This window comes from Stegodyphus dumicola, chromosome 9, assembly GCF_044657685.1.
Source record: "Stegodyphus dumicola isolate Sdum_Otavi_A_Nest chromosome 9, ASM4465768v1".
NCBI lineage: Eukaryota > Metazoa > Arthropoda > Arachnida > Araneae > Eresidae > Stegodyphus > Stegodyphus dumicola.
Window position 1 is genome coordinate 174146868 of NC_140776.1, and position 12776 is coordinate 174159643.

Here is a 12776-nt window from a genome sequence, read left to right on the forward strand (position 1 = left end):
AACTTCTTGTACTAATATTTTTTGTTTAATAAATCTCGAGCGCATGATCTGAAGTGTCTGTTTTTAAAATTTTATCACATTATGATCCATACAACACTCTGCACAAGCCTCTGAGTTGGGGAAGTTTAATTTGGATAACCCTGTATATTCAGCAGACATTCAGGGATGTAAGATGATAGGAAAAGGCCTTAATTTCTTGAATGATACGTGCAGATATACAGTTTTATGAAAACAAATCTCAATATTCAGTGGGGATATTACATGTATATAAAAATATGAAACCTAACTTGTTCCTCTTGCAACAAAAATTCCAGTTGTTAAAATATTGGTCACGATTGCACAATGTAAGCACAAAATATTTCTTACCGTTCCAACTAGTTTTCAAATTGTTGATGATAAATATGACCGCCCTGTGTTGTATTTAGAGAATTTAAATAATGGAGAATCTGCATAAATGTATCAAATTTCTCCCATTTTGGAAGAAGGGGGGAAAAAACAGCATTATCTAGAGCCATTAAATTTTGAATTTTTATTATGTATTTCACATTCTGTAAAACTTTAATGAATTTTCGATTGACAAATTCAACAATATTAAAGCGAGCTTTGGTAACACCATACGAAAAAAAAAAGCATTTTCCCTCCATTGCGCGATATTGTCTATCGGAAATTCTAAACATATGGTGTTTTCAAATGTTTTGTGATTTTGCTTTGAATCGTATTTTATGTAGCGTAAGTGCCAAGAACGTAATATTAAATAAATAAAGTAAACACACAAAATGTTAATAATGAAAAGACAAAATAAAGTTTTGTAAAGCCATCTTAGTAAGAAAACTGAACATTAATATAAGATAAGATTGAAAAAACATAAAAATGCCCACAAACACTTAACCCTGCATCGGGAATTCTAAACGTGTGCTGCTACCCTGCTTTAAATTTTTTTCTATTTTTGCTGTTGAATTGTACATGGTGTCAAAGCTAGGAAAATTATGCTTAATAATAAAGCTAAAAAGAAAAGTGTTAGTATGAGTGAGTAGTGCAACATCAAACTGGTAGAACGCGAGCTCGGCGAGACCGTAAGAAACTTAACCAAAGAACATGCCTTAAGGAGTTTTAGGCAACCGTTAAAATCGAAGCCTTTCACATTTTTTTTTTTTTTTCGTTTTTTTGTTTTTAGATACAGATGCCGAGTATGCATACGCATAATACTTTCCTAGCTTTATCCTAGAATTTTTGCTGTTTTGTTTACTGTGTTTGCTTACACAGTTGGTGATCGTTTAGCCAATTCAGAATATTAAGTTTAGTACGGTTTAGAGCTAATTAACATTCAACAAAAATTTTCTTGTTTTGCAGTTTTAGATCAACGGTTTAGAGCTAATTAACATTCAACAAAAATTTTCTTGTTTTGCAGTTTTAGATCAACGGTTTAGAGCTAATTAACATTCAACAAAAATTTTCTTGGTTTTGCAGTTTTAGATTAACATTTATTTTACTTAATTAAAAGCACAAAATTAAAATTGCTATTTACGGAGCTTTTTATTCATAATTTTAATTTTCAACTTTTAATATTTTTATTCATCTTTCATTTTCAATTTCTTTCATTGATAATATTAATTAAATATCTGTGGTATTTTATGGTACTGAGCTTTTTATTGGTAATTTCGTTACCTATCTGCAAAAAGTAAGATTTTCTTAATTTTTAGTAAACTTTCTAGTATTGAGAACGGTTTCTTTGTGTTCATCATTTCCGTCAAGTTAAACATTTTACATCATTTCGTATCCTTTTAAATCTAATTTTATAAAACTGATATTTCTTGGTGGTTTATATTTCAATTTATATTTACGAGACCTTTTCTAATTTCCTCTGTAACTCACTTTTATCAATCACTGAATTTCAATACTCTTATAGACTAATTTTAACAATAATTTAATTTTAACATTTGATAATTACACTTTTAGGTTTAATGCTTTTTCCGTAATATCTACGTATGTACTTTTAGCCAAGGTTATTTCTTTTTATTCCTATATTATATGTTTTTGTTTGTGGTTCCTGTTGATTTTTTAATATTGAACGTTTCATCGTATTTCGCAATAAACTTCTTTTGAATTCCATAGCAAGAAATTCATGCTAATTTCAAACGATAATGCATGATATTTGAGGAACATTTAGAAGAAATTTTTTTAACGTAGAATCCAAATCAGGTTTTCAGGAAATGGCGAAAATGTTTTCTCCTTAACAGCAAACAGGTTTTCATTGTATCCTTTAGAAAGGAATGCACTGTGTCATCTTGAGTAATTTTGCCTTTTCTATCTAATTAAATATCGTTTCTTTCTTAAGTAGTTAAATGTTTTCTATTAAAATAATTATTCCCTTTTTAAAAAATAATTAAATCTTTTCGCCTTTAATTTTAGGTCGATTAATTCTTAAACTAGGAAATGTATCATAACCTGTTTGCTTTTAAATTGCTTCATGTATTAAACAAAAATATGCATATAGTTTTTAATATAATTATTTTTTCACTTTTAAAAAATTTTGAAACTCTTTTAGACATTAGTAGCAAATTCTTCTATGCTTTAAACTGAAGTTCCAAAGTGTGTAATCTTATTATTAATTATTAGCATATCTTACATCTTTTTTTAAAGTAATACTGGCAGGAAAAAAAAAAGAAAAAGAAAATCCGAGGAATAGTCGTCTTCAGTTTTTTTTACTGCTCCAATAGTTTTTCAAATTCTTGTTATTTTACAAAGAATTTTGTAGTTAAATCATACCTAAGAGTGTGTTTTGAAATATTTTTGATTTGTGCTCGGATTGTTTTTTTATGTACCTTAATTTCTGTATTAGTACAGAATTATATAATTTAGCACTTTCGGAAAGAAAATTCAGTTCCTGGAGAATCGGCGTATTTAACTAAGCTTTTGTTTAGAACATCCAGCAATATAGAAGAAATTCATTCTTTACCTCTATCGTAACCTTTCGAAACTTCTCGATTGTATTATTAATCTGCTGAAAAGTTGGAACAGAAGATGCATTCATGAACTTCGATGCATTTACATCTGTATTACACAGGGTTCGTAGCAGTCCTTATAAGTGCTTACAAGTCCTTATATTTGAAAATAAAATATAAAGGCCCTTATAGGTGCTTACGTTTTCTTTAAAGCCCTTAATTTTTTGTTTTTAGTGCCTATTTTTTGCTTTTAATGTTTTTTTTTAATGAACGCGCTATTTTTCCCCGTACCAAAGCCGAAACTAAATAAACAACTTTTCTTCCTAATATGAAATGTCAGATGGTGAATCATACTCCTGGAAATAGCTTTTCCCCCTTTCTCTGCATTAACATAACTTTTGGTGTGCATGAAGAGTACAGACAGGTGCCCGTCGTTCTATTGGTCAAAGAATTGCGAAAGCAGTAGAAAATTCCGGTACATTCGGCATTCTTTCCTCCCCCCCCCAAATACTACACACGTTTGAATTTCTATCAAGATCTTAAAAATTTGCATTCGCCTTCTGCTTGGTCAGTTCATATTCGTGTTTATTATGATCGTTATGCTTATATTATGAGCATATGTATGAATGTTTATAATAACATAGTTGCAATAACTGCTGAAGTATAGTAAACTTCCAAAAATGGTTTTCTTTTAACACAGATTATCTTTCTAAGGAATAATATTCGGAATGGCTTAAATAAAGGGAAAGTAATCGAATAGTCAAAATAATTTCATTTTTTTGGCCAATACATTATACAGTACGAAGGTTGAGAGGTCTCCCCTTTCTCCGCAAAATCTTGAATATTGAAACTGTTACAGTTCGCTGCAAAGCAAGCAACAGACCAATTTTTTTTTTTGTCACTTTCCAATCTGGATTGAATAGGACTAAAAGTTCTGCGGTCTACCAACCCAAACGAAGAATGATTCTATTCCGGAAATTTAACGCCATCTGTTGAAAATTAGAATGAAAAACACCCCAGTGATTTAGTTCTTTATTCTCCCAATACCGGCAGTTGTTGATTCCGATTGCGTAATATCACGTAGGGAAGAACTACGACGCACGTATTGTGCAATAATGTTTGCGATATTTTGCAGAGATAATTAATTTTGATGTTCAGTCCGAGATTTGTTTATGAGCACTTAAAAGAGTTTTACTGTGCTTGCTAAGCAGAATATTTTTTAGTTCCGTTGGTTTATTTTTATATGATGCACATATCAAAATGTCAAAAGCATTTATTTAGCGAAAAAATCTAAAGAGCGGGTACAGTCTACCCCCCCTCCGCTCCTTCAAGTTACGCTCGACTGTCCGAATATTCGCCAATTTCCAAGTATGCAGGTTAGTTAAGCTTTTACTGTTAAAGGATGACTGCATGAAGTAAATTTCTGTCTTCTGATTTCAGAAATGTTCCTCCTTTTTTACTTAAATTACTTTGCTTGCAATATCTGTTAAGGGAAAACTGATATACAATGAAAATTTAGAAAATGTTCAGAATTTAGATTTAAATTATTTAAATATCAGTATGAGTGGAAAAATAAATTGTATTTATTATTAGGTTCGAAGCGAATACAATAAATATGCCTTATTATTATTTATTTTCTCTGTTTTGAACTGAAATTTCTTCATTAAATCTTGTAATATAGTTTAGTTCTTCATAGTTTTTTTTTTTTTCTCTCTCATTGTAAACTAGTTCTGTAAATTGAACTATTATTTAAAATTAAAAAAAAAAAAAAAGTAATTATTTTCCATGGATGCTTATTCTCTCTTAATAAGTACTGCATTTCTCATATTTTAAATTACAAGTCTAATTTTTAAGATTATGCAGTTGTGTATGATGTAATTAGACAGGTGCTTATTTTTTTTCTTAAAATGTGCTTGAAAAGTGCTTATAGGTACTTATTTTTTTAACTAAAATGTGTCTATGAACCCTGTTACATCGGACGTTTTTATTCTCGATGTCGCATATCGACATCTACCTGATGTCTTTATTTCCTGTATATTGCTAAATATGAATTTAAACGAATGCTTGCTTATCACTAATCACGTGTTTTCAGTTAAGCCGTGCACATAGGTATGATTTATTAATTGGATACAATTTTTAATTAATATTCAGTATTTTTATGTATTTCCATAAGTATGCCTCTTGAATTCTACAACTTTAGTTAATAGCAAAGCAGGTTTGGATATTACTTTTACCTTCGTGCGAAGCATTTAATATAAGTAAATTCTAGTGAAATCAATAAATTTAGAAATATTCCAATAATAAAATTATAGTTATTCAGAGAAACTGGAAAAAGCCGTCAATGGTGGTATTATAGTCACAAATTTTAAGCTATATTCGAAGTCCACAAGCAGTTGTGTAATTATTCCAGGTCCGTAACAGAAGTGGAATTTCAAATAACTACAACAGTAAAACGGTTAAATCGACAACATTGTAAATCAGCGTAGATTTTTGTAAAATTCCTGGTTTAATACGCTTAAGGCGTAACTTACAAAATCGATTCTTATCTGTAGACATATTTCAAAAGCGTCATATATATTCATATTCACATATTTCAAAAGGGATTTTACAAAAATCTATGCTGATTACAAGGTTGCCGATTTACCTGTGTTGATGAGAGAACAATAAAGAATATGAGAGGAATGTTATGCTCATGTGCCACAGATAGCTCTTCCCTTCTTCCAGAGCAGTAGTATGTCGGAAGTTTATAATTCCTTTTCACAGTTTACTTTAAGTGATGTGGGTTGTGAAGAATATCTAACATAAATTTAAAAACTACATTTCTTTGCAGGATATAGAATATCTCGTCGCTGATGCTGCTGTACAAGCTTTGGTCAATTATAATACTGAAACTATTAAAGGCATTTTAAGAGAGATGCCTATAATAGCCCATGAGGATTATGATGCTCCCAAACGGATCCGGCTCAATACTGTGGAAAATTGTATTTTTCGAATACCTGTTGTGTGTCTGCTCTCAAAAAGTGACGCTGCTGTACCAGGTAATGTTAGTCTAATTGCACAGTTTTATAATGTTTCACATTTGCAAAAGAACCATTGAAACTGAAATTATGTTTGTTGCTGTAGGTTTATTAATGCAATATTTTGTTTCGATTAGTTTCTTTCTACCACCTTCTTTATGTTTACTAGAAGCTCTCATTTAAAAGAGGAAGTGAGTTTTTCAATTTAAAAGCCTCGTATTCCCTTTTGGTAGCAAACTCTTAACCGTTTGAAGATCTCTCTCTACACATTTATATGTGTTTCATGCTTAGTGTCCATCTATGTTAATTCTCGCTGTTATCTCTTTCCCTGGAAAAATGCGAAAAGAAGTGAAATGTTAAAATATTTTTTGCCAAATTATATTGAAAAATTTATATGATCGACTCAAAAATTCTAATTCTTTGATTTACTAATAAAATTTCTGTTACATCCTTTTAAAAAAATTAAGTTTACTTTAAAAAACTATTCTTAAGCATTTTCCCCCATAACCCTGAGTTAAAATTTTGCTTCAGTTAAAATCCTATAACCTGAAGTTTCTTTTTGTTTTGTATTTTTCTTATTTACACATGAGATAAATTTTTTTTGGTCACAATTTTATTTATAATTCTTATTAAGAAGTAATATAAATTCTGATGATTTGTATGGTGAAACATATTTAAGAACCTATTGAAAATAACATCTAAAAGTGATCATGTATCAATCATTGCCCAAGGGATTAGCCATAGACGTGGCTCAGCTGGAATAGCGAAACATTTAATATAATATTAGTAGAATATACATTTAGACTAACTTGGAAATGTTATATATCTTCTGTATATTTAAAAAGTAAAAAAATATGTAATATGATTCTACAAAAATATTTAATATTTTTATTAAATATATCATGAATTATGTGCATTTTTAAATTAATCAGATTAAAAAGTTAAAATGATAATGTTTTTTATAAATTGCATCTATTGCTTTTTAAAACCTTCATTTCTTTATCAGTAACAGACAGATTAAACATGACAGACAAAATAAATATGAGAGAAAAATATCGTACACTTTCAAAACTAAAAGTTTCGAAAGAAAAGTGAAACAACGCATTAGAGCTAAGAATACAATTGAAAAGTGAAAAAATATATAACATTATTAAAAACATATTTAAACTTTTATTTAGAGATATCATGAACTAAATGTATTTTTTATTTAACTCATAGATTCAAAAGAAGAAATGACTGTTCTTAAAAACTGCATGTATTACTTTTAAATAGCTTACATTGCTTATCAATAAGACACACATTAAATCTGAAAAATTGATGTCTTGCATTTTCCCAAATGGCAACAGAACTGAATGTAAAGTGAAACACAAAATCGCACTTTGAGACTAATAGCCCTTTTATTTTAAAAAAGCTTTGTCGCTGACATGGAAGTAACGAAATATTTCTATTTCTTTTAACTTTAAATGGAAAGTTAAAGAATTTAATGAAACAACTTATAGAAAATTAACTTTTTTATGTGATAAAATCAAGCATTATTTCTCAATATAAGGAACCGCTAAAATTACAGTTTTATAAAAATCTTCCATCGGTTCGATTTTGCGTATGGATAAAAAGTTAAGATTACGATCTGTGAAGGTGTTTGCATTTCCCATTTGTAAGAAAAAAATATTTTCCTCATATTTGATGCAATTCTACGCTGAATATTTTATTTACGCTAGTAGTTTTAGATGCTTTTAATTAATGTTCCTTATTAACTTTTATATTTTCTTGTAAATAACAAACAAAAATCATAAATTTTGTTGAGAAGATCCATACAGGGATTTCACTAATTGTTATTGCATTTTGTTAAGAATATGTTTTAATAAATCTTGTAAGACTTCATATTTACGTACTTCCTAGACATTTATAAGAGACAATTTTTGCTTTAAGGTCTTTTTGCTCACATAAAGAATAATGCTGTCTTAAGCGATGTTCTGCTTAATCTGGCGGCCCGTATGAAAGATAACGAGTTAGTTAGAGTGCTTTTAGAAAAAGGAGCTGATGTTAATAGCACTAACAAACGAGGAATGACAGCTCTGCATATAGGTAATGTCAAAAATATTTTTTGCAATTTTTTTCGAATATACATAGTGAAATAACTTGTACATTCGAACAGAAATGAATGTTCCGAGTGTTTATTTAATCAAGAGAGTTAATGCCTAATACAATTATTATTTTACTTACATTAATAGCAATTTGTAATTTACTTACTTTCATTTCCAGTTTGACCCTAATATATTTAATTATAAATGAATTATAAGAAAATATCTCCATCAGCAATACGAACCGATAAATCAGAGATATAAAGCAAATTATAGTCAGTATCAGTGATATGTAATTGTTGCATGTTCTTAATAACTCAAGAATGTGATTTAACAGCTTTAAAATCTGCATTTGCGTTTGAAATGAATAGACTGAACACACCAGAATTAAAGTGCCAAATTCGCTAAACTATGGAATTGCAACCAGCGCTCAGATAATGCAAACAGATTATACAGTCAAAAGTCATTAATCCGGACTCGTCGGGACTTCGGCTATTCCAGATTATAGATCATCAGTTTAAATCTGGTAAGATGGCATACAGAAATTATAAAATTAAAAATATGAAACCGTAATTTATGAAATAAAGAACAATTATGATCTAAAGGGTATCAAAATTTACAAAAAAAAGCTTAATATTTATTTATTTACTTTATTAAACATTTCTTTCAATGTAAGTTGTTTAAGTTGCTTCGTTTTTTACGTGATAATACATTCTCCTTAATTCTATAAACAGACATAATTTCTTGTTCAATTACAAAGTTCCGCTGTTCAAGTCCTATAATTGCTGTGTCTACCGACTAATTTGTCAATCGAAATTTTTTTGTTTTCAATAACCTCTGTCACTTTCTTCGCTATTGGAAGCGAATTATAATGACGAGGAATTTGATTTAAATCATATCAAAGACGGAGTACATTGAGATGAAATACTACATTTAGTAAGGAATTTAAGCCAAATAAAATAAAAACATCTGCCCTGAAGATAAGGATAGTGCTGACAAATCAACTTCCAATTCATTCCGCTCCCGCTGCGGCGTTAAAGATAAACAAAGTTTAGATAAACAAAGGATATGCCTTTATCCATTTTTTGCAGCAATTCCACTTTTTGTTTAATGAACTTCAAAATATACTTTTGCTTTGTAAATCCTTTACATATTAGTAAAAATATAAGAGAAATTCTATTTGACATAATCGAAAGTTCAAGCTTACTTTTATAAAATTGCTTTAACAGTTTGCAGAAAATAATAAGCCGGATCCAATTCGAAGATTAAGGAACAACGCTATTTGCAACATTAACTGAAATAGAGAATTAGATCATTTTAGCTTAGCTTATACCGTCTGTTATACATTAAATGCGCACTCGTAAACGTATTTTGTGCACACGCACAAGCATATTCGCAGCCGTAAAGGTCTTACGCGTGCGACACTTGCGCGGAAAAATTGGAGCTTTGAGGTCCGGATTATAGATCATTCCAGATTATGGGTGTCCGAATTAACGACTTTTGACTGTATTCGTAATTTTCAAATGTAACACTAGGACGACCAGTCCCCTTAAAATGTTTTGGGCGAAGGTGTCGTCCGTCTTAGGTACGCAGCATCAAATGCTCAGGTACAATCCGCATATTTTAAACTCTAAAAGCACAGAAAACATTTTCCCTCATGTACTCTGGGGAAATCTAGAGCTGGAAATTATAACTCGTAGATCAGCCAGGAAGTAACGGGGAGAAAGCAGGCAGTATGAATATGTTTGTAAAAGTTTTATATTTCAACAAGCTTTTCGCGAATGCGTGTAAGTTAGAGGCTATTTTGAGACGTCTGGTAAAATCATCTTCAATTTCGCTTAATTGTACAAAGATTACACTTGCAAAGCCTTGCAAAAATTATTGCAAATGATAGCAAAACATCTTTAATTTTAAACATCTGATGTTTCTGCAACTTTCCCGTGACTGCTATTCCGATTGCGAATTTTGCATGAGTTTTAAGGCACCAATCAGCGATCGCATTCACTTCGCAACCCGGTCGATGTGCGGTGATGGATGAAGTTCAACTTCTATCCGTATGTCTGAGGAAGCGTTGGGGTCACGTGGTAAAAAAGGAGCAATCAGGTGTTGTCACCAAAAGCTAATGGCGGCAGAAGTAGGGATGAACGCTGGATCAAGGAAAGAACGTTTTGCTAAAAAATAATTATTTCTGAATTAAGGCCCGTTTCCATTAGTGCGTTGCGAACGCGTAGCATCATCGAGAGAAACGCTGACGGAGGATTTACACTTACGGAAGTTCGGTGGTTGATTGCATTTATTGCCACCAGATGTCTCTGTATTTAACTTAGGGGATTTGGATTCTTAAGATATTTAAATTCCATGCTATTGGAAATTTTTATTTCTGCTTATGAACTGTGAAAGTAAAGTACACTAGTAATTTTTAGATAAGTAAGGTTATAAGGCATATTATAAACATCACTAATTGCATAGAAGCTAAAGTAAATTTTTAAATTTTCTTTGCCTTAAATATTAATAAAATAATATATATATTATTAAAACTAAAATGTACTGTTACTGAAAAAATAATAAATAAATAAAATAAAAAAGTTAAACGAATTTAAAAATAGTTGGTACTTTAAAAATACAGAGCAACTGTAAAGAAAGGTTCACAATATTTACACAAAATTTGCTATTCTTATATACCGCTGACTGCCATGTGAGAATGTTTATTTTTAAAATGTGTATGCAAATTTGGGGAGAAAGCAGGTAATATATAAAATTTTAGCATGGATTTCTTCATTTTTAATTTCGTCAGGGTCATTGCTGGATAATTTATTAGAAATCTTGTTTGTTTTAAAATACACTATGCTCAGTTATATTTTATGCATAATCCATAAAATATTATTTTTAATTTACAAATTCTTAATTCATATCTCCTTTTTATAGAAGAAGTTATAAAAATAAGATTTTTCTCTTTATATTTATACATATATATACATTAGGTAAAGAAAATGGAAATATTTAATTCAATCGTACGCTTCTGTTGAAGGACTGAATTTAAAAGCAATTATTATAGTGAGTATTTAAAAAAAAATGTTTAGGATGTTAATACTGTCTCATGTTAATTGGTAGTGAAAATATAGAGCTAGAAACATCCCAAAGTCTCAGCACATGTATGTTCATTCACATAAAAGTGAAACGAGAAAGCATATATATATATATGTACAGGGAGCATGCTTTAAATTCGTATTATATAATTTTTAAAATAATTTTCTTTTGCGGGGAAAATTTAAATAAATAAGAGCATAAATAAAACATTAAATTTAATGCATATAATAATAGAAATAAATTATAAAACACAAATATAGATTAAATTGGAACAAGATGTTAAGAAAGTTGCAGACAGGGTGGAAAAAGCATATGGGATTCGAATTTACGACCCAAAAAGTTAAACCATGCTACCGTCAACTTTACCACTAAGCTATCATCACGCTGGAATGACACTCAATTTTGGCTTATATACATCATCAAGTAAATGCTTAAAACTAATTTTTTTTTTGTCCTATTTCAGTGTGCTATAGTCTAAAAAATTCACCAGAGTTTTTTCTTCAGCTTCTAGGACATTTCTCACATTATCTCTTAAAGTGGCGTGCTGATTGAAGTTAAACGGGCTGCTAAAAATATATTCCATGTGCTTACAAATATATGTTAGCCTAAAAGGTATATTTATAAACAGAGAAATAAAAATTTAACATACCCTGTAATGCAGTGGAATATTTAAAAGGCTATTAGATTTAATTTATAATTAAAGTTTTTAGTTTTTACCTGTTTCAAAAGAAAAAATAACAACTCTTTTTATGCCATATCTGATTTGCTACAGCAATTTGATATAGTTAGACGTTCAGTTTCGTTAAAGGTAAATGTGTATGCTGAACTAGGAAATAATTGTGAGGACAAATTTTGCTATTTCGTGGGACTTGAAATTGTATTTTTTGCACCTAATTTTCTTGAACTGAATTTCTTGACCGCCTGATTTTCTATGCGAACTAGTACTGTAGTCGCAGCTATCTTATTTTTCTTATCTTTTTTTTTAAACTAAATGCAGCTGGTTGCTTTTTTTTTTCAGTACGCAGATTTCTCGCTATAATGTTAATTCAGAAATAAGTATTTTTTAGCAAAACATTTTTTTCCCTAAGCCAGCATTCATCGCTACTTCTGCCGCCATTAATTTTTGGTGACAACACCTGATTTGCTTCTTTTTTACTTCCTTGTACAAAGTAAAAAGGAAGTATCGTAATCGCGAAAAGTTTCAGGCAGCATATTTTAACGAAAATATCCATTTTGACTGCTATTGAATGCAATTTAACGATGTTTTTGCGTGATATCTGTACGTAAGGGCAGAATAAAATACTCTTTTCCTTCAAAAAAATTATAAAACTGCTTTAAAATTAATTCTGAAGAGAATTTTTCGTGACGTCTGTACGAACGTATGTACGTACGTACGTATCTCGCGTAACTCAAAAACGAGTAGCCTCAGAACGTTGAAATTTTGTATATAGGACTGCTATAACATGTAGAAGTGCACCTCATATTTTGGTTGCAATCGGCCGCACCAAACGTATATAAATATCCGCTCTGTTACCCGGCTCAGTGATCTAAGTTTCTTTACTCTTATATGTTTGTAAATTGTACATCTTTTGCTTTAAAAATGATTGTATTTTGTTGTTTTTATCTTCCGGTTAAGGTTTTTATGCCTT

General features: G+C 30.1%; 1 protein-coding gene across 4 annotated transcripts in view; it reads left to right on the forward strand.

Moving 5' to 3' along the window:
• The window catches only part of LOC118181859 (uncharacterized), a 64135-nt gene that overhangs the window by 25364 nt on the left and 25995 nt on the right, over positions 1-12776 (forward strand). For all 4 annotated transcript variants that reach the window (XM_035351075.2, XM_035351073.2, XM_035351074.2 and 1 more), the window contains 2 exons: positions 5773-5980; positions 7889-8044. In XM_035351075.2, coding sequence (XP_035206966.1) covers positions 5773-5980; positions 7889-8044 — 364 coding nt within the window. The remainder of the gene's footprint in view (positions 1-5772; positions 5981-7888; positions 8045-12776) is intronic.